Source organism: Myiozetetes cayanensis, unplaced genomic scaffold (assembly GCF_022539395.1).
Source record: "Myiozetetes cayanensis isolate MyiCay16 unplaced genomic scaffold, myiCay2020 scf29, whole genome shotgun sequence".
NCBI lineage: Eukaryota > Metazoa > Chordata > Aves > Passeriformes > Tyrannidae > Myiozetetes > Myiozetetes cayanensis.
The window spans coordinates 3,900,578-3,922,074 of record NW_026087510.1 but is presented as its reverse complement, the minus strand read 5'-3'; the positions used below and the strand labels follow the sequence as shown (position 1 = coordinate 3,922,074).

General features: G+C 46.2%; 1 protein-coding gene across 1 annotated transcript in view; it reads right to left on the bottom strand.

Annotated features, from left to right (window-relative positions):
* CLMP (CXADR like membrane protein) overlaps positions 1–20,960 on the bottom strand; it is a 39,581-nt gene extending 18,621 nt beyond the window's left edge. Inside the window, 3 exon segments of the mRNA XM_050322797.1 lie at positions 20,637–20,674; positions 20,676–20,731; positions 20,733–20,960. Coding sequence (XP_050178754.1) covers positions 20,637–20,674; positions 20,676–20,731; positions 20,733–20,786 — 148 coding nt within the window. The 5' untranslated portion in view covers positions 20,787–20,960.
* Positions 20,961–21,497: the final 537 nt, after the last annotated feature.

Here is a 21,497-nt window from a genome sequence, read left to right as displayed (position 1 = left end):
TAACTAGAAACCTTTGTGCCTTCTTCGATCTCAGTGTAGATTTATCAAAGCCCTGATCTTTAAAAGTTCAAAGAATGATTTAAGCTGCCATGTAGGATGCTTGGAAAAGGCATAAGGGCTAAAACAGAAAGGCATAAAACCAGAAAGCAGCTCCATTTCACTTCCAATAGAAACGTGTTGAAAATATGACTTTTCAAGCCCAGTTTTAACAGGCTTTCAAACATGCAGGTGGAAAGACCAAAACAAAGCTTCACAATTCCTTGACTTAAATAAATAAATATTTACCTCGAGGTAAATAAACCCTGCTAAACTATAGAGGGATGCTATTCCAGGGTCAGACAGCTCCGAATCTACCAAAGCTGAGCCTCACAAAGTAGTTTCCAATGGTCATATCCAAGTGCCTCTGCAGTGGGAATGAGGCTGGGAGGGAAGCAGATGTTCCTGTGCCCACCATGGGCTGCACTGCCAGCAGCTGAAATGCATGTTACATCTATTTTGCATGTTTGCAAATACCAAGGGTCCTGCAAAGCAACCCAGGAGCTGTAAGAGCCCAGGGCCATTGCTGGTGGGGGAACCCTCGGTGAGAAGATGCAGCATCACTCCTGCCAAATATTCCTGTGACCTTTGCTCAAAAGAGCAACCCAGCTCCTTGGCACACATCCCTCCCTGGAGAGAGGGATGCCCCCAGGGAGGCTGCAGAGGCAGAGCCCTTTTTGAGAGCAGAGGTTGGGTATCAGCCTTCTGAAAGCAAAAAAAAAAAAAAGCCCTGTCTGAGAGCTACAGAGCCCTGGTGAGCAAGCCCAGGGTTTCCAGGATGCTGAAATGGAGAGGGCTTTGGAGGGGGGAGGAGCAGGGTAAAAATGGGATTCAGGCAATGGCTGAACCAATCTGCTAATTGGATGTGAAAAGGTCAGGCATCTGATCAGGAAACACACTGGAAAGGTCAGGTGGAGTATGGGGAACCGAGCCTGGGAGGAATGGAGCACTCATGGCCAGCTCCACCACTGGGGCTCTGTTTCCACCCTCCTTTTCAGGTCTGACCAGCTCGAAAGCATCGCTGAACTTCTCCCTGTTCAGTCCTTGTTCAGGCTGAGGTCCCCACCACAAGCTGGCCAGTGGATTTCCTGACCACCAAGAAGTGTTTTCATCAGCAGCCCTGACTTAGCAGAAAGCTGATGTTGAATAAATGCTGGAAACCATGGAGAAAAGGTGGAAGGACAACAAAAAAATAGGAAGAGTGTAGTGAAGTATAGCCTGTCTTGTGAAAAACTACTTTAGATTTTGTTGTGATCATAATATAAGCTCTCAGAGCCACTTTTAAAACTGCTGTTGAGGACAACAAAATGAGTGTAGTACCTGCCATAAACTCCTGATATCTCAGTTTTACCTGAAGTGCTTTAGAGCCACAGAATAGAGCAGGTCAGAAGGAACCTCCCAAGAAAATCCACTCCAGTTCCCTGCTCCAAGCAGAACTCAACCCCCTAATCATCCCTATGGCCCTCAGCTGGACTCATCCCAGTATATTTATCTCACTGGGGACCCCAAAGAGGGCACAGTAACTCCTGGGAGGACAGCTCAAGGTAGAAGAGGACCTCCAGCCCTGCTGCACACATCAGGTTTCCTGGACAAGCTGCAGCTTCTCTGCTCCTCACTCCTGTCCTTTCCAATTTGTGTAAGAAAACCTGCATGCCTGGGGGATGCATATGTAGAGCTTACAGAGGGAACAGGGAAATGATGAAGGAGTCAGAGCCAGACTCCTCAGAGGTGCAAAGCTGGATGAGAGATGAGTCCTCAAACGGGTTATTGTGGTTATTATTCATTGTGGGAACAGTCAATGCCACTCAGCATATTCTGGGATTGGGGCTCATAGTTTATGGGATCAGCATCCTTGGAACTATTGAAAACTCAGCTCCTGAGCAGCCTGATATGAACTGACCCTGCTTTGAGCCCTCCAGAAATCCCTTTTCATTTATATCATTCTATGACAAGCTCTGAGTTTGACTCCCTGTTGTGAGCCTGGAAATGAACACAACCCCAGGTTTGCAGGGTTTACCCTCTCTGCCAAACCTTTCCTGCAAGGAATTTGAATTCTCCTGATTTAATGTTCCAGTGGGTTTAATTTTCTGTTCAAAAATTCCCTGGGTTCTCAAGCCCAGAAGTGCCACAAAAAGCCACCAAAAATCTTTGGCTACTCTCTGCAGCACTCATGGGTTTTTGCTGGCTTGACTTCTCCAGGAAAAGCCATTTTCTGTAATAGGAGCTGACACAGCTTCTCCCCCCCTTCCTTAAAAAAAGGCATTTGCAGTGAGAACAAAGACCAGATAAATCCACTGAGCACTCTGCTCTCTCTCTCTGCCTCCCCAAGCTGCTGTTCACCTTCACCTTCCACAGCTGCAGGTCCTGAGCACCTCTGCAAATCCAGGAATTTGGGATGCTCCAGCCTGTTATTTCTCAGGGACTCGGATATCAGAGAAACAGAAAAGTGCAAAGAAAATTAAATAGTGCACTCAATAAAGGGTCGCTTATTTACTTATTTAAACCTTCCAGATTTCATCCACTGGCAGTTAATTAACTTTTTTTTCTTCCAGAAGCAAAGACATCTTTAACATGACCTTGTGCACAATGAACAAGATAAAAAATTCCAACTTCCCTGTGCTAAAATCTCCGTGTTCTCCTCACAGCCCTTTGCTGAAGCTCCCAATTAAACTGTTTTCAGTTTGCAAAGTTAAAAAAAAAAAAAACAAAACCACCAAAAAGAGGTATTGAAAGGACAATTTGCCCATGGATAACCAGGGACACAACGAGGCTGACCAAGGTCCGAAGGAATCAGTGGCAGAGTCAGGAATAAGATTTATAATTCGTAATTCCACCCAAATCAGAGTGAGCACAGGAAACCTCTCACCTGCAGAAGGCAGGAATTCTCAGTGCCCCTCACCATAAGCTTAACTGAGCTAAACTTAAGGCACAGTCTTCGTGTTTCTTGAAAAAAACCTGAGTGATATGGAGTGTCATGCAAGGGACCACTCAGTGCCAAGAGGAGACCATGGAAAAAAGGCCATGTGCCCACACTGTGCTGACTTCCAGAGACTGGAACCTTACACAGACCACAAAATAGAAAAAAAAAAAAAATCAATTTATTCCTTGTTTCCAAATAGGACAGAAAGTGAAGCCAGCCCAGAGCTCAGGCTGTGAGGAGGTAACTGGCTTCGTGCCCGATACATTCATTTTTCTGAGGCCCCTCCAGCTCCACATGGCTAAAAAAGGAAGTTGGAAAACTGTCCTGCTGGAAAGGGAGAAGTGCTGCATCTCTCCTACTGTCTGCCTGGAGGGAGCAGCTCTAGGTGAGCTCTGGGCACCCAAAGGAAGAGCAAAAACTGCTGGGGGGTTGGGATTTCACCCAAATTTTGCTTCACGAAGTACGCGCGGAAATAACGACCAGCCGTTCCCGACACCTTCCCCGTCCCTGGCTGCTGCTCAGGGGCCTGGCTGGGAAATACAGGTGTCAGGTTCTCCCACACCCCCCTCCCCAGCTCTGAGGAACTCCAGGCCCTGAGGAAAAACACTCCAGTTTCTTTTCCACTCCGTGTGCTGGTGCCACGTGAGAGCAGACCTGGCAGCCGACGGCGTTTCCTCCCGAAACCTGGCACGAGTTGTTACAAAAAACTAAATATTTTCCCATTATTACTAAAAATGGCAACGAGAAGTATCCCTATTTACGCTGCAAGGGCCAGGGTTTGGGGTTTTTAATTTTTTTCCTAGTTTTTTTTCTGCCTGGAACTGCCACAGCACAGGGAACAAAGGCTCCATACCAGCTCTGCTCCAACATCCCTTTCATCATCTTCTGGTGCTGATTAGGAGACCAATGGGACCGGTTCTGTGCCAGTTTTGAATATCTGATATTATTTTAGTGTGTGTGGGGAGAATAAAACAGCTATTTCACCCCATCCTAAGCGGTGAATTCCAAGAAAACCCCCTCCTCTTTCCCGAACCAGCCACCCCTCCCTCCAGGATTTCTCCGTGCAGGAGGTTTTGGGATCAGGCAGTTACGTAAGTGCTGCAGGAACTGAGGGGGAGAATGAATGTCAAAGCCTGCTGGAACAGGGACCCGGGAGCCTTGTGGCTTCGGTCTCCAACATCCATCAAACGTGATTAATTTTAATGTCACAACATTTTAATGTCAATTACTTTTAATGTCACAGCTTCCTATTTACTGGTGCAGCCGCGTTTGGGAGCTGATGAAGAGATTCCCCCCAAAGAACTTTTAAGATCAAATAAATAAACAATTCAGAATAACTGTAGCAAACAAGCCCCAGCCCAGTGCCTCCATGCTTTTGGAAGGCTCTTGATGAGGGGGAATCTATTCCAAAGGCCAAGAATTGAGAAATAGAGAGCATCTGAGGTTTTCATGTTCAGGGCCAAATTACTACTTAGAAAAATTCTCTTCTACTCCTTTTTTTTTTCCTAACTACATAATTTTGCTACTTGAAGATGCCTGGTAGACACGTGGCTTGATATTATTCACACTGGGCTAAGCCCTTAAACAGGGATATATTTTGTTTAGATGCTGCACAGAGAATGACAAAGACAACGTGATCTTAAAATTTGTGTACAAAAAGAGACAACAGCAAGCTGAGACTGATGAAGAAACTTGAGACTTAAAATCTGGGGGGGGGAAAAACCCCAGGCAGCCAAAGATTTTTTTTGCAAAGCAAAATGTTCAAAGGATGTTTCGAACCCATTCAAGTGCTGCCTGTTTAAAAGCCTGTGCTCTGAGTCCAGTTCCTCTGGTTTCATATTTTTATGAACTTTTGTTTGTTAAGTGTTATTTTAAATAGCTGGAGAGGCTGACAAAGCCTCAAAGCCCATGAGGTTTCTCGAAAGAACAAAAGCCAGCCTTGTGGGTATCTTTAGAACAAATTATAAGACTGAGGATAAGTCAGACCTCCATTCTAATGTGAAACTTAGATGGACACCAAAAGATATTTGAACAGATAGGCTAACTAAAGAAAACAAACAGGAAATTAAGTCAGACACCTTCATGGTCTTTTTTAGTCTAAGAAGTGACTTGTTCCACTCACTGAAATACTTTTGTGTGCCCAACTGCTGCAGCTTTGCCTCAGAAATGCAGATTTTAAGCCCATAACAGTTCAGTGGGAACTTCTAAGTGCATAGTCACCAATTTAAGTCTCACCCAACAATAAAACTGTAAAAGTGAAATGCACCATTTATGAACAGATTTTCCAAAGCAGAACAGATGAGTTTTGGTTGAGTTTCAGTACAGCTTTCAGCGCAGAGCTCACACAACATCAGCGTGATGTTTGCAGCTTGACAGCTGGCAATTCTATCAGCATCTTTTCCCGAGAAACAGCCCTTCTTGCTCCACTGATAGACTGGTTCAGTGACAAATTAAACTGCCTTCTAATTCCTTGAAACTTGGTTTCTATCCTGCATTTCTCAAGGAACAGCTACCAGCTCTTAAAGACCCATACATTTACATTGTTAGCTAAGTGCTCTCAGAGGGCTCTGCAAAGACAGCAGGGACTGATCCTGGGCTCCATCCAGGCAGGAGGAGGAATTTTCTTGACTCCATGAGTTTTAATTCACGGAATCCATCCCAGCACCCTTCCCTGGGTGACAGACCCAGAGCATCTATCACATCCTGGTGTCTGTTCACCTGCACGCATTGGTGCTTGTCTAAAAATATTAATATAAAAGGCAAGCAGGTAAAACACGAGGTGCCAGACAGCACATCCTGACAGAGCTCTGTGTGTCTGACAGGGAGCACAGCCTGGAGTCACCTCCCAGCCTCCCACAGCTCCCATTCCCTGAGCTAAACCCAGCTCAGCTGCCTCATTTCAGCTGAAACCAGCCTTGTGCCCGGGCTCTGCTGCAGGGACCTTTCCCCTGACCCAGACTGAGCAAAGCCTCTCCAGGCACAAGCTCCCAAACAAAGCTCCACGTTCCAATTATTTACTCATCTCTTCCATCCTGAACCAGCCAGAGACAAAGAGCGTGGCTGGGGGGGCCTGCAGGGACATCTGCAAGGCCAGCTCTTCACCTGAGGCTACACGGCACCCCCTCCACAAAGCCAAAGCTCAAACCCCTCAACAGGTTCCCCAGCCTATTTTTACGTGAACTCCTCCATCAGCCTGATAAATCCTGTCTTCTCTGTGACAGCCAGCTCATCAGATCCACTGCAGTTCAGATTTATAAACTCAACCAGTGCCCGTGCTTTTTATTCACGCTCAGCTGTTGGCCACGAAACGTTTTCCCTTCAAATCTCAGGAAGCTCGAGTTCCCTGCCCTAGTTTGGTTCCCTTTTCCCCCCATGGCAAGCTGGGTACATGCCATCAAGGCTGTGGGTGTGCTAAATAGCACCCACATCTTTTCTTGATGCACACAGTACTCAAAACCCACGGGAAGACAGGCTTGGATCACGCTGGGTTTGTGAGAGAATGGTACCAGCAAAACCTGGCACGTTGTTCTTTCCCACAACCTGAGAAGAGCAGAAGCAAAACTTGACTTTGCAGTCTTTTAAGCAGCCTTCCACCTTTCCCTTTGGAAAGGTCTAGTCCCACAGGCAATTTCCAAAATTGGCTGCTCACCCTCAGTGAAAAGATGTGATGCTAAACACCCAGTGTTGCAGTATTGCAGGCTAGCAAAGGTACAACTGGACCCATTTTCCTCACAAATGCACATTAAAATGGAACATCCAACTACTGGAAAACAGACTCAAAGGGCTTATCTAACACCTTCCTGAAGAGAAGTAACTTTGAAGGCTCAGTGACAAGTTAAATTTATTTCTTCAAGTATATAAATGCATAATTTTCTGCCCCATATTCAGCCATAAGTTCCCCATACACCCCTGTGATTTCACATCCTGTCAGTTGGGGTTTTTTTCCCCCACCTCCACCCCATACTGGGCCCTTTTGGAGTGAAACAATCACTCAGATCAGCTGTTATCCCCAGCTCCTCATTTCCATGTTTGCTCTGGGGCAGCAGAGTCTGACTCACAGGCTGAACCTCTCTGAGAGAGAAATCAAATACTTTATTAGGGTTACCCGAGAGTTTCCAAGGCATCTGTCAGAGCCTGATGCAACTGTGACAGCTCCCAGAGCTCAATCAAGGGCATGAATAACTGTGGCAAACCAATGGACAGGAGGATGGATAAATGAGTGCACTGTGTTTGCTGAGGGGGAAAAAACTGGCTGAGGAAGAGTCCCTTGGCTTGGTGTTTTATTTTATTTTTTTTCACCCTCTTGCTGTGTTCTTCCCCTCAAAGCAGCTCCTATTAATAACTGGAAACAAGCTAACAGGCTAAGTGGGCATCCCAACCCTTGTTGTACCTGTTATTCTGTAATATTCTGGAACACATGCTCATTAAGAGCTGGCACTTCAGTCCAGGACACAGCTTTTAATGTGTGAATTTTGCACTGACAATGAACCAGCCCCTTGGCTCTCTCTGGAATGACAGGAGTAGACACCCCTCATTTCCAAGCCTGGATTCACCCTCTCAGGCTGCTCCCTGCGTTCCTCGAGCCCAGCAAGCTCAGCAAAAAGTTGCAGCAGCTTCATAACACTGGAAATTGTTTATTATTTTTGCTTAGTAAACAAAGGGGGGAAAAAAAAAATCCAGTGGCTCCACAAATGACAGCAGCTCATCAGCCCAGACTACACCAGGGCCCATCTGGACCTCATTAACATCTAGAAATAAACCAAATATCTACTTGAAAATGGGTCTTATTTGACATTTATACAGGACAAGCCAAATAGGACGTGCCCACTTGCAGGGTCCTGGTTGATCCTGAAGGGTTTTTTTGGGAGGGTTGCAGGTACCAGGCTGACTGGAGAAGGCAGAACAGGGTATTTCTGAGCAAGATTCACAGTCTGGTTTGTGGTGAGGCCAATTCCCTTGATCATCCAGCTGCTTCTGGCATCCTGCAGGATACAAACTGCTGGTTCAAGGGGTGTGGGGGGGGGACATTGTCAAGGGTTTGCTCAGAAATGTTTTATTCAAGCTGTTTATCCTCAAAAGAACATTTTCCTTTTAGATTAAATTATCTGGATTCTGTTTATTCTAAACACAGGAGACAGGACTCAAGCATTTCCTCTTTTAGGAAGTATGGCTGAGTGTGCTTCCTACAAGATTTATAAAGAATTCCAGCAAGGACTTGTGTGGCTCCTTAAGACTTCAAACTCTGCCTCCCTAAATGCTGAAAGAGCTGGCTCTGTCAGAGCACAGTTACATCCCAGTGACACGAAATACAAATGCAAACAGACAGCAGCTATAAGCTCTCTGGAAAGGGCAGGATGATAAAAAACATGAACTATTGACCAATACTCCACGTTTTGTCTGAACACCATGAATTGCACTCTCTATATAATGAGACATTTCCCTTTTTACAGCTGGGGAAGCCAAGGCTCCCAAAGGACTCATAAAACCACCCCCTGGGATTGGAGTGGAGATGAGGCGAGTTAATGAACAGCAGAATTGAGTTTTAAGAGGGGAAAATTTTAATTCCAGTAAGACTACAGAAGTCACCACTGGAACTGGAAGCAAACCCACAGGTTCCTGTCTCCTCACAAACAGTTCTGACTCTTTTGCTGTGATGACACTGCCATGGTTCAGATGCCATTTTCCATGCAGGAATTCTCTACCTCTGCCTGCAGCACCAGGGAAGTGCCTTGCTCAGTCTTCCAGGAGATCTGAAAGCCAGACCACGAGTGCAGAGCTGCTCTGCCCATCAGGCCAACCTGTCTCAACATCCCCAGCCCAGCTCAGGACCCCATGCAAGTCTAATGTTCTGGTATCTTGAATCCCTCACAGCTGCCCAGGACATCTTCCCTGGCATCTGCTCCCAATGTTCATCTATTATGCACCACTTCTGCATCAGAGAGGGACAGGAGGATATGAACAGTGCCTGCTATTTAAAGTGTCTGCAGGAATAACACTTAATCTGCTACATGGAGCCTTCCCTGCCTGCCCAGGACCAGCTCAGGGATGGAGGGTGTTTATACATCATGCATAATCATCATTACCTGCTCAATTACTGCTGTTAGAATGCATGGCTGGCACCAAGTGCTGCCCCTTGTGCTGCTCTCCACCAGCTCCCTCTGCTAGAGGAATTCTTCCTGGTTTATTTTTAATTCTGCATCATAATCAGGCCCTAATTTTATGCATATTGGCTCAGGATATTTTTTTTCCTTTCCCTTACATTGTCAGTCTGCTTGTCACATCCTTGCTGAAGGGGATTCCTCACTTGAAGTCCTTCTCTTGGTAGGGTAGGATGGCCTCTTTTGGCTGAGGATGATAGGCTCTGACAGTGCTGACACAGAAAAATAAAACCCCAGAATGATTTAAAGCCATGAGCAGGGCTGTTTCCTCCAGATCAGGAATATATAGCTACTACTGCCCTTTCCTCCTATAACTCAAACCCAGCTACTTAAACCAGAGAGAGCAACCACAGACCCTCTGACAGCCTCCCCTCACCCTGCTCTCCTCACTTGATGATAAGATCAAATTTATTTTCGTTATAATTAATGTTATTATGTATTTCATGACTATTATTTCAATTATCTAATATTTTACCATTTCTAAAATAAATTTATTGTTTAAGTAATCACTGTCTCCCCACCATGAGCTAAAGCATTTATGGCCCAGGGTCACAGCAGAAGTGATACTGAAGCTGGGACAATAAGACACAAAGGGATGAAGAGACTTGGATATACTCAAAGGAGAAGGACAGCACAACCCTCCTAAATCCAGGGAATTAGATCACACTGCCAGGCAGATCCACACTGGAAAAGGGTGCTACAAAATTTCTTCTCGAGAAAACAGTATTGAGCGAGCTCAGCTGCAATCTGCCTCACGTAGATGCTTTTTTAGAGAAACAGAATTTATTTACTTTTTAATGGTTTTACCCCCCCTACTTATACAAGATGATCACCAAAAAAAGTGAAGAAGCCTTTAAATCAGCAGCAGGGCTGCAAAAGCAATGCTAATCCCTCCCTGAATAAGCTCCTTCCTTGCAAGAACTGGAAATTAATTTGCCTTCCAGGGGCTGAAGGCTGTTCCTCGTGCCAGACTCGCTCTATCAGGTGCTTTCAGCATGGAGAGATGTTCCACCCCACCACCAGGCTGCCAGGAGCTGGAGATTTCCAGCAAGCATCCCAAATCCCAGATAAAGCCCCCAAACCACCAGAGAAGACGCTCACACAGAGTTAAAAGAGCTCCAGCATACTCCAAGCGTGTCTCATCAGCACAAAGGATGCCAGGAGCGACTGAAGCCGCTGTTTTTTCTGGGTTTTCCATGCTCAGGGCTGCAGAAAAGGAAATATTGAGAGGACAACCCCCAGGACAGGAACTGGGAAAGCTACAGCCCCAAGCAAAGCTGGGTTTGCACCGAGGTGGGGGAGAGGCTCCAATCTGCTCAGGGAGCAGGGAAGACAGGCAGGAGTGGCACTGCGAGGGGAAAGGTTCTTACATATGTCACATGCCATTGCAAAGTGATAAAAAGTATTTGCATTCAAAGGATTCTCCTCAGGGAAGGCAGCCCTTTGTCAAGATAAAGGACATTCCTCTGCCCAGCACAGCCTCCCTGAAGTGATGGTAAGACAGTATATGTGCTCCAGTCACAAAGCAAAAAATTAGGCTTTTTAGCATTCACTTAATTCAATATTCACTTAATATTTCTGAGCTGGGGTAGGACATGCCATACACCAGTGTTATAATCTATAAAATCTAGCATGGGTCAGTTATCTGTGCATTGGCTTCTGGAAACAAAGAGTGTAATAATGAACAGTCCCCAGCAGTGCTCAGAAAACCACTAACAAGGGAGAAAAACTAAATGTCAATATTGTCTAACTGGCTAGTTAAAATCATTCCACATGCATGAATAATCAGCTTTTCTCTTCCCCCTCCCCCCCCCATCTTTTTGCTTAAAGGTGTTTCTAAGCAGGAGGGTAAATAAGGAAAGAATTAATCTAAGCTGAATGTCTTCAGTCCCCAAGTCTTCTGCCTTCTCACTACATGAATTTATGCTCTGGAATTACACAAATAGATGTTAATCTGGTGGTGCCTGGCTCGTTTAGACAGGAGGCAGGAGGAAAACCAGATTTGAGATATTTTGGATGGCTGTGCAAGTTTTTGGATCTGCAGAGCTGCAGGGAAAGGTGCAAAGAGGCAAAGAAGCACTCAGAGCACTTAAAATCCAGAAAAAGATGATCTGGTTGGTGCAACAAGGCCCAATTTAATCCATCCACATCCTGTTTTTTTTTTTTAATCTTTCCTCCTGTTTTCCTGGTGCTTCAAAGAGGAGGATGTGGAGAGGGGAAGGTGCCTGATGACACCGAAGCCTCCAGTGCATTCAGTGCCTTTTCCTAATGGGAATGTGTTCACTGCTGTCCCTCAGTGCCTTTTCCTAATGGGAATGTGTTCACTGCTTGTCCCACAATGGAAGCAACGTGCCCAGGGCATCAGTAAATAGGAAAAAGCCCGAGTAATTAGAGGCAAGAGCATTGTGTAATGCAGGATCGTTATCTCCGGAGCAGAGAGAGGCTCGGGGAGTTCTGAGCTCCTCTTGTCCCAGGTCGTGTTGGGTCTGAATTCACTGACAGCTGCAGAATTGTCTTTTTTGTTGACTCCAGGGGTAGCCTCGGGCTAAATGGAAGGAGCTGACAAAGCCAGCCAAGCTGGGATCCATTTGGCACAGCGAGTGACACTGATGGGAAGGCTCTTCCCCCATTAAACCAGTGCCTGCCACAGACTCTGGAATTCTTCAGCTCCCTTTCTGCAGTGATTTCAGAGCCTTTTACAGCTCAGGAGGGAAAGGTTGTTACCTTGTGAGTGCTCAGAAACAGCAGCTGAGGCACAAAGCAGTAGAAACTACTTTCAAGTGCATCCCCAAAAGTTGGAATGGTTAAAGAACACGTCAGAGCACGAAGCTGGTGTGAGCAAATCCCGTGTCCTTACACTCACATCTTCCAAAGAACTTCCAAATCTTTGAAATGGAGACACTCCAAACTAACAGCCACTTAAAAGTGGGGCCTGAATTACTAAATGACTGAGTCACTGGCCAAAACAACCCTGGAATCTAGACATCCTGAATGCCTCTTTGACCAGAAGACACTCACAATTGCTTAAAATTCCCCTTTGAGAAGAAATTAAAAAAAAAAAAATCCCAGCATTTGTCAACACAAAAGCTATGCTTTGTCTGGTTCAAATTCCCTTTGTCTCCAAGCAGGAGCTTGAAACAATAGAAAGGAAGAGAGGTTTTGCCCACAGCACAGAGCACATGAGAACCAGACAAAGCTGTACTGTGGAAACATCCATCCCATGGTGTGGGCTCAGCAAAGCAGCTCCTGATGGGACATGCTGAGGCTCCTGAGGATCAGCACTAAGCTGTCCCCAAGTGCCACCTCAGTGACACTCTGGGGTGGAAGCCTGCAGTGGAATCAACCTATTCCAGGCATCCAAACACAAAATGCCACGAAGGCTGGGAAGACTTTGGAGGTCTCAGAACAATCACAGCGCCAAACTGCTCATCTGGAACTGAGTTTCTGAGCTTCACTGACAAATCTATGTGCTCAGGTGACAAATATCCCGTGTTTGCATGTCACAGCAGCATTGATTCTACAAGGACACACTGGATTTCCCTCACAGGAAGGGATGGAGCTGGCACAGGTGGCTCCCAGTGGCATCCAACCCCTGGCACACCAGAATAAACACACAAAAGGAACACTACCCCAGCACTTTAAGGAACTGCAACTGGGGGTTTATGGCAGTAAGAAGCAATCACTAGAAGAACTTCATTCCCACTTTGAAAGTAGATTAACGATAAATGATAAATATCATTGCCATTTTAAAGTCAGTCATCACATGAAGCTGGATTTCATTTGATGCTTCTTTTGCAATCTCTTCAGCATTGCAAATTAACTCAGGTTCTTAAATACCTGGCTCCAAACATCAGGCCAGGCTGCCTGCTCATCTCCAAGTACAACATGCAAGAGTCTCCCCAGGGTTTGCAGAGCTCTGCTCTCAAGTGGGGCCCTGAACCACCATACAGCAAATAAAGCACACAGCCACTAATAACCCCTCACAGCCCAGTGAAATGGTTCACTGAGTGTGACTGAAAGCTCTCACACCATTTCAAGACTGGTTTTATGCTCCAGGAATTTCAAGTAACGCTACCATCAGAGACATCTGAAAATTAAGTGGTGGTGCTGCAGCTTCCCATCATGTGCTGCTTCATTATTTTTTTTTTGGGGAAGCACACAGCAGCTCAGGCTCATCTGGGTAAAAACACACTGCACCAAACCCTGTATTTTGTGTCCCTGGAAGTCAGGCAGGTCCCCTGGCTTCCCATTTTGAGCACACTAAGCTGTTGGCTTTCCACGAGCAGCACTTTCTGCCTGCTCGTGTCTTACAAGACCCAGAGAGCATTTAGCAGACATGCAGTGCAGCCTCATGCTGCTGCTCTGAAATGAGTGCTAGTGCCAGTTAATGCCTGGGGAAAATGAAGCAATTTCCTTAATATTACTCAACAAGGCAGGATCAGCAGCAGGATTCCCAGCACCAGCCTCAAGTCTCACTCCAGCAGATTTACTCTGGAATTACCCCCCACCACAGCAGAGTTCCCAATCTGGCTCTGGGTACCTTTTTTTCTGCAGAGCTTTGATAAATGGTCCTTTGTTCAGGAAAAAAAAAAAAAAAAAAAGCCCTGATGTTGGAGAACGTGGCTCCTTTTTCCTCTTGTCCCTGGAATTGTGATTGGAAATAATTGGAAGTGTCACTGGAAGTAATCAGAAGTGACAGTCCCTGGGCTACAAGGCTTTTGCTTCAAGTCTAACGATCCCCCCGCAAAACAAAACCTAAATTTAAACAATGAAGTCATAAAGTGATTTTGCCTTCAAGGTTGAAAACCCTGCAATATTTAAAAAAAAAAAGGAGTGCCTGACTCTGGTTTAGTTCAATATTCAAGGCTTGCTGTGTTATATGAAAGACAATCCCCTGCACATACAAAGACACCCCATGATTTCCTGGCTCTCTGCAGCCCTACCCGACAGCTAAAGGTCCATATTGATATTAAACATTTCTGTGGCCTTTAAAATGTTATCAATCCTTTAAAGAAAAAAGTAGATTGGTCAGTCTGAGCTATGAGACTGAGCCAGCACATATCCCAAATACCCCAAATCAGGAAAACCTCCTGATTCCAATAGTTTTGGTGAAGCACAAAGGGAATGGGTTGGAGTCACTCTTTTTTCATACTCCCATTCTGCAAAGGCCTCTCCCTTTGTACCTAATGCCATCCAGACACTGAGGGAAAGAGTCTCTGCTCAAAAGACCTGGCATCCAAAATACACTCCACAGGTATATGGTGGATAGAAAAACTAGATTTTTCTTTTCCATGAGTAACTCAGCACACACAACCCCGAGTTCCCTTCCTCTGAGGTTTTTCTGGTGGCACAGCAGCACTTCACACCAGGAGTGGAGTTCCTCAGCACTCTGGCACTGAAAACCCATTAATACTTGAGCAAGTAACTTATTAGAAAATAAGGATAAGTCCCTCCAGTTGCAGCTGCTTGTCAGTGATCTGCCCATCACTATTTCCACCCACATTTGAGGCCACATCAGGAGGAAAACAGCTTTGGATCAGAGCTGTGAAGGTTTTAGACACGTAACAACTGCTCCATCACCTTTAGGCTGTGAGCACCCACCTTACCCTGGTTTTCTCCTCCTGGATGGGCTTTAAATATTCTCTACCCACCCAGTATGGCCCTGCTGGACTGAATTACCCAAAGCTTTGTCCAAGAGCTGGGAGAACAGCAGTGCCCAAGCCCAGTTGGTCGCCCCTGGCCTCCAACCGTGCACGCTCCACTGCAGGAGCCTCTCCTGGAGAGCTGCCTGCCCTCTGCCAGTGCATGTCACAAGCACAGCAGCATCTCCACTGACCTTTTCCCTTCCCAAAGCAATGAAACTGCAGGCACTGAGCTGAACTCCAACCTTTCCACCCAGTCAGTCACACACACTGAAGGCTTCAGACTCGCTTTGCAGCCACAAAAGTAGAACTGCAGCTCCACAGGAGGAGGGACGGGCTCAAAGAGGGTTGAGATGTCCACTGATTCTTGTAGGACAGCAGATGTGATGCCCTGAATCTGGGTCTGCCCCATTAGGGGAAGTGCTGAGTTAAAATATTTGCCTTTTTAAGCTGCCAAATGCTTTCCTGGAGGTGGAGGAGACCTTAGATGCATCTTACCCTCAGTCCTCTTTGCAACTTGTGGCAAAGAAAAGCCAGAGCTGTTTGATGAGTGAAGAACAAACCAAATACCAAAATGTGGCTGAGGAAAGCCTGGCCTTGAGTGCTTTGCTGAGCAGGGCAGTGCCCATCCCTCCTCACATTGCCCTGCTGCTTTTCCTAAGACTTTGGCCATTTCTCAAAGAAGGACCAGCTTGATTCTGGGTTGCCAACCCAGTCCAGAGCTCCCAGTTTGTTTTGCATGCACCTCCTCTGGGGTCTGCCTGGGAAAATGCATGTTTTGGGCAAGGTTTGAACCCCTGGCTGGCAGAGGTGGGCAGTGATTCCACCCAGCACTGAAGGGAGAAGCTGGAAGCTCACCCTCACTTCTGTTGACCTTCCACCACCATCACTTCACACATTTTCCATTGTTGTGCTTCCTGCATCCTCCACCTTCCCGTCACTTGAGTTGCTATTCCCAGACCTCACTGACCTGACTTCACCCTTGACTTTTTGCTGGGCTGCTTCTGCAAACCAACCATCTCTAAAAACAGATGAAGAAAGAGTTTTCCCTGGGGAAGAAAAAATAGAGGCACCCATTCATCTTTTTAACAGGACACCACCAAACTCCCTCTGCACCCAGAGCAGCCTCTTCTTAACACATCAGTACACAAGATATTATGAATATCATGTGCACCTCAGTGTGTTAAATGCATCTCACAAAACACAAACACTGAAGTGGTTAGAAATAAAAGCTGTATTTTGACTAAAGCTGTGGGGAAAGGCACAGAAAGCAGCTTCCAGCACCCCGTTTCTTGGTCCCTTACACACTCACAATCATTTAGCCCAGTGTAGCAAAGACTTGGACACAAAAAGATGTTCCAAAGGCACTCAAGGCTCTCAGAGTGACTGCTCACACTTTTCCCTTCAGGCAGCTCTGAAAACTCCAACCAAATGCCACCCTGCAAACCTGCTGAGTGCCCTGCAAAGCCCCGGGTTTGCCTGGAGGAAAACAAGGGGTTTTTGTTGCGATCCCCAGGATAAAAACACCAGAATCTCCCCCAGCCACTTTTGCAGTGACATTCCTGGGAAAGCTTGTGCTGCTCTGACAAAAAGTGTCCCACTCAAGTGGCCCAGAGCACCCCACAGAACAGACCCAGCAGGGGCAAAACACCACTTGTTTTCCACAGGAACTTCAGAAAAGTTGCCCTCCTTTAAACTGTTTCTCATCTTCCCAATTCCAGCTCCGTTCTGGCATCCTGCTTTTCCTCACTCTGTCAGGTTACTTTTTTCCCCCCCCCTCTCCTCTTCTTCCTCGAGGTAAAATGGAAAAAGCAGAAAGGATAAAAATAACCCCCAAAATAAACCTTTTTCTAACGTTAAAAATCCAAAGTATTCCTTATAAAACAAAGCACTACTAAAGGAAAACAGACCATTTTTCACTGAGTGTCCTGACAGAAAATATTTGATGCAAACCACCCCTGGCTTTAGAAGAATTTGAGTGTCTCACGAGGAGTGTTAACCCTGATGTTGTGCCAGGGAGCAACTCACAGTTGTGTCTGTCTCCTTTGAATGCCCCCAAAGGGACACATTGATTCTCTTAATTCCTTTCCTTAGGTATTCCCAGAGCAGTGTTATAATAAAGAGCTCTTTGCCCTGTCTTAGAATTAAGTTCACACTGTTTTAACAGGCTGAATCTTGAATCAAGTTGGTGTTTGGTTGTTTGTTTTTGGATTTTATGTCGTAAACTTTCATCATTTAACACTTCTGTGAAAAGTTTTTTGAGCTAAATACAGCATGAAATTACCTGCATTTCCATCAGAATCCAATGGCACAAAGAGGACATGAGATCCAAAAAGAAAAACAAACAATAAAACTCTTTTCACAACACAAATATTTTGGGTTTGTACTCCACTCCCCAGTCAAGGCTTTGTTTTTGCAAAGCGCTGTAAAAACACAGGGCAAAACCCTTGTCCCACCAAGCTTTTAAGCACACCAGGAAACAAGGTGAAAGGCAGGAGAAGGAGCCAGGGAAAACTAGAAAACAGCAAGTGTATTTTATACTATTCTATATATACACTAACCTCTATGTTATATATTTTTATATATTAGTTACCACCGGGAAATTTTGAAAAGAGCTGGAAAATCAGCAGAAATAAAGATCCATAAGCTTTGTTTTAAGCTTCCTTCACTGAGAGCAGGAGTGGTTTGTCTTTCTTTTAGAAAAAACCCAACACTGCAACGTTTCTTGGCTTTGCTGGGGCTCAGGACAGCGAGGATTTAGGGGGAAGGATCTCAGGGAGGTGAGACTCACTGTCTCTTGGGAGAGAAACCCGAGCCATCCAGCAGAGCACAGCCCCAGGCTGACCTGCCCAGCCGCTCCCGGATCCGCTCGGATCCTCCGGGCTGCGAGTCTGGTGGATACCTGGGCTGTCAGACCCGATTCCTCACGCCAAGAGGCACCCAGAGGGATCTGCACCGTGACCTTTCTGCCGGTGCAGTGAGACAATCAGAGAGTGGGGGTTCAGTGCAGCCCCCCGGGCAGGGCTGTGAGACAATCCTCGACCTCCAGGCTCGGAGGGCGAAGCTCAGCTCCATCTGCACACCAGGGATTTCTGCTCTCCCACCCCAGTAACACCAGTAGAACCCCCCCAGTTCAGCACATCTGGGCCAGACAACCCTCAACACCAATGGGAAGGTTCAGTGCCAACAGCAGGGCAGCAGAGCTGGGTGACTGGTTTGGTCTCGGGGACCTCACTGAGAGCAGGAGTGCTTTCTTTTTAAAAAAAACCACAATATTGCAGTGTTTCTGGGCTTTGCTGGGGCACAGGACTGCATGGATTTAGGGAGAGAAGATCAGTACAACCCTCCAGTTCAGCACATCTGGCTCAGCCAACCATCACACACACTGGGGTGAGCAACCCTTAACACCAGTGCAGGGGTTCAGTGCCAGCAGCTGGGCACCAGAAAGCTGGGGGACTGATTCAGTTGGGCACATCTGCTGCTCTGAATCCTAAATCCATGGGATTCTGGAGGGCAGAGCACACACACACACATACACCAGCCAGCAAGTGAAGAAAAAGCACAAAACCATCGTCAAAACCATCGCCCTCATGTTTGATTACAAAAATTAGCTTTTTACTTGAATGGAAAGCTCCTTAAAAATATTCATGATGGACTTGGAATGGGTGAAAGAAAGCAGAGATTTCCCACCCCTGAAAACTTAAACCAATTCAGTAAAACTTTTAAATTAAAGCATTTGTTACTTTGTTTGTTTGTTTTACACAGCATTCTGTTATGAAGTTTTTCCACTCAGAAGTGAAGAACCACAGATATTTCCCTCGGAAATTTCCATTTTGATGTTCAAAAATCAAATCAACTTTGATTTGCAGTGGTGTTCGAAACGATTTTGACCCGAGATGAGAATCAGGTGTCACGCACAGGTAGACACAAAATAACATGCACCAACTTCCACTCCTCGCTCCCTCCTGCCTCATTCACCCAGCCTTTACTGGCAAAGGGAGCATCTTGTCCGCACTTAGAAGAGTCTTTTCATCTTGTCTCGTTTTAAAAGTCTCCTTAAAACAAATTGCCTCCTGTTTCCTGTCTCCCCACACAGCTGCTCACGTGCCCCAGAGAGGTAAACAGTGTAAAGGACTGTATATATTAGCCATGCTCTTGGTATGTTTAATAATGAAACCCCAAACCACCCAAACCTCCTTTCAAGGTTTCTCTAAAAACTTTTTTTCCCCACTCTAACCTTTCGCTTTTATGGATTTTCTGCAGTTAAAAAGGTATAGAAGTGCCAAGGATGACTTGGGTTTTTGTGCTGACAGACTTTCCCTAGTTGGGAAATGAGTTTCCCCAGTCTCCTTGCACTCAGGGTGATCTAGGAACAGGGAAGCACTGCACTTCCCTCCTTTTCCCTGGAGCATGCTCCTGATATTGGGGAATGAAGCTGCACACAGACCAAGTTACCTGTTGACAAGGCAGGGAAAGCAGAGGGAAGAAAAGGACAACTCAGTGACCAATGTAGGACCAGGAAAAAGAATATTCCAGGTTTTGCTCTGTCCAGTGCTTGGACCACTCCCAGAGAGAGGGTGAGAAACCTGACTCAGGTGAGGCATCAGCTGAGTTTTGTTCTGCATCCCTGTGTCCCTGCCATGCTGGGGATGCCCAGATGGCAGAGATAAAATGATAAAGCCCATCATGTTTCACAAATAAAAGCAGCAAAGGGAAGTTGTCACTACATTACAGCCAAACCCACACCTCTGCTGTGGCAGCAGTTTATTCCTTTTGCTCCAAGCATTTAACAGATAGGAATGTATTTCAGATGAATAAAAAAAAAATTTAAAATCTCTCTGGTCCACGTTCCACACCTGAGACTGAAGGAACTGGGCTGGCCCTGAAACATTTTCTTTCTGGCTGTTCAAAACCCCTGCTCTGCCCGTGGCCAGCCACAGAAATCCAGCATCCCGTGGGGCTCAGCTCCTCCCAGGGAATCAAGGACCAGCCCACTTTTTCACACCTGCATCCAGGTCCCCGGGAAGATCGGGAATTCCCAGCCTTTGCCCAGGCAGGGCAGATGTGGGAGCTGAGGGCCTGTCAGCAGGGTGTGGGGAGCAGAGTGGGGACAGGGGCTCACTCATCACCTCCCAGTGCCTCTGGAGCTGCACAAACCCAGGCTGGGAGACAAACCCCCCTCCCAGACCTCAGCACTGCAAACTCCCCACAGGCTGCAGCTTTAACAAGCAGCTCTTGTGCCTTCACTCTCCTTTAAGGTCTCCTGTTCCATTTTCCACTCCTCTCCTGCTCAATCAGCCTCCACCTCTCTCCTTTCCCTTCTTTCAGCAGCCCTCTCTCTTCCCTTCCCTTGCCTTCCTTCCCCCCTTTATGTCCCTTCTCCCATCCTTTTCTCCCCCAACTCCTCCTCCCTCTTGCACTTCAACACATCTGTTTCTAATCTTAACCATCCATTGGAAACAATAACCCCTTTCTATTAAAAAAAAATCCGAAAGCTGAGTGCCCAAGCAAATCCAAACAGTTACACAAATTTGACACTACTGCCTGAAACAAAGACATTTTGTTCACCTTTTTCTGCCAGAGAGGCTCAAGCCCCTCACTAGTTTATGGCTGAAAAGCAAAAACAAGGGACACACGTTCCCAAATGAGTCTGTTTAACCACCAATTTCCAAATTAATCCAGATATTAGGAGATCTCTGTTGATCAACCTGCTACTGAAGCGACAAGGAAAGCATCAGAACCCAAACACCGCTGAAATTACAGTTTTCCCTGAAAGTTTTTTCCTTACAAACCCCTCTCTCCAGCTCGCCAGAGACGAATTCAAGTCCCACAGAGCAGCCCCGTGGAAGTTTGGTTATAAAAAGCCCAACCAAAACCTACCTAAGAAGAGAATTGGAAGTGCAGACATTCCGCCTCCAAGCCAGAGGGACTTTTCCTCCCCTTTTTTTCTTCCTTTCTCCCAGGAACGGCAGGCAGGACCTGCACAGGATTCAAAGGAACGCCTCTGGAATGCACGGAGCGTAATTGCATCCATGTGCCAGAAAAATAACCAACTTCACTCCTTCTCCCCTCCTGCTATCCATCTCCTTGTCCATATTCCATGCAGATCCGGGCAGAGCTTTTCGGGCTCTGCAGCTGCTGATTCAGGCCCGGGGGGGGGAGTTTGGGGAGGAGAAGAGGCAGAGGCAGTGGCAGGGAGGGGGGAACTTCACATCCACGGCGGCACAGAAAACAATTTGGCTTGTCTGGAAAGGAGAGAAGCAGGGGGAAAAACACTGTGCTCAATGTTCACCACATGGCTGCCTCCCACAAGAGCCCCTCCCTGCCATCAGCTGGGATTAATAGTGAAGACCAGTCATGTGGGTGAGGTGCAGCTCATTTCTAGCAGGAAAATATATGTATTTTCTTTCTGTGAAGGAGAAGCCAGAGGCTTTTCCCTAGTGTTAAAACAGTTAAGTTTGGAGGCAGTAAAAATCCAGCCTGGGGGAAAAAAAAATTTTTTAAAAAGAATTAGATTCGTCACTCAAGGGTTAGAAAGATACTCTTGGAAGAATCACACACACACTCCTCAGATCATAAACACACAGATACATTAGCTTTGTTCTCTTTCCTAGATAATAAATTGCAGAATTAAAGCTTTTAGTCTTGCTGGAATACTTGCTCTGTGGTTCTCTTTCGGAGTTTCTAGGAGAGGAAAAAAATTTGTAAAAAAGGCATTTCGTTTCACACTGATGAGCGAAA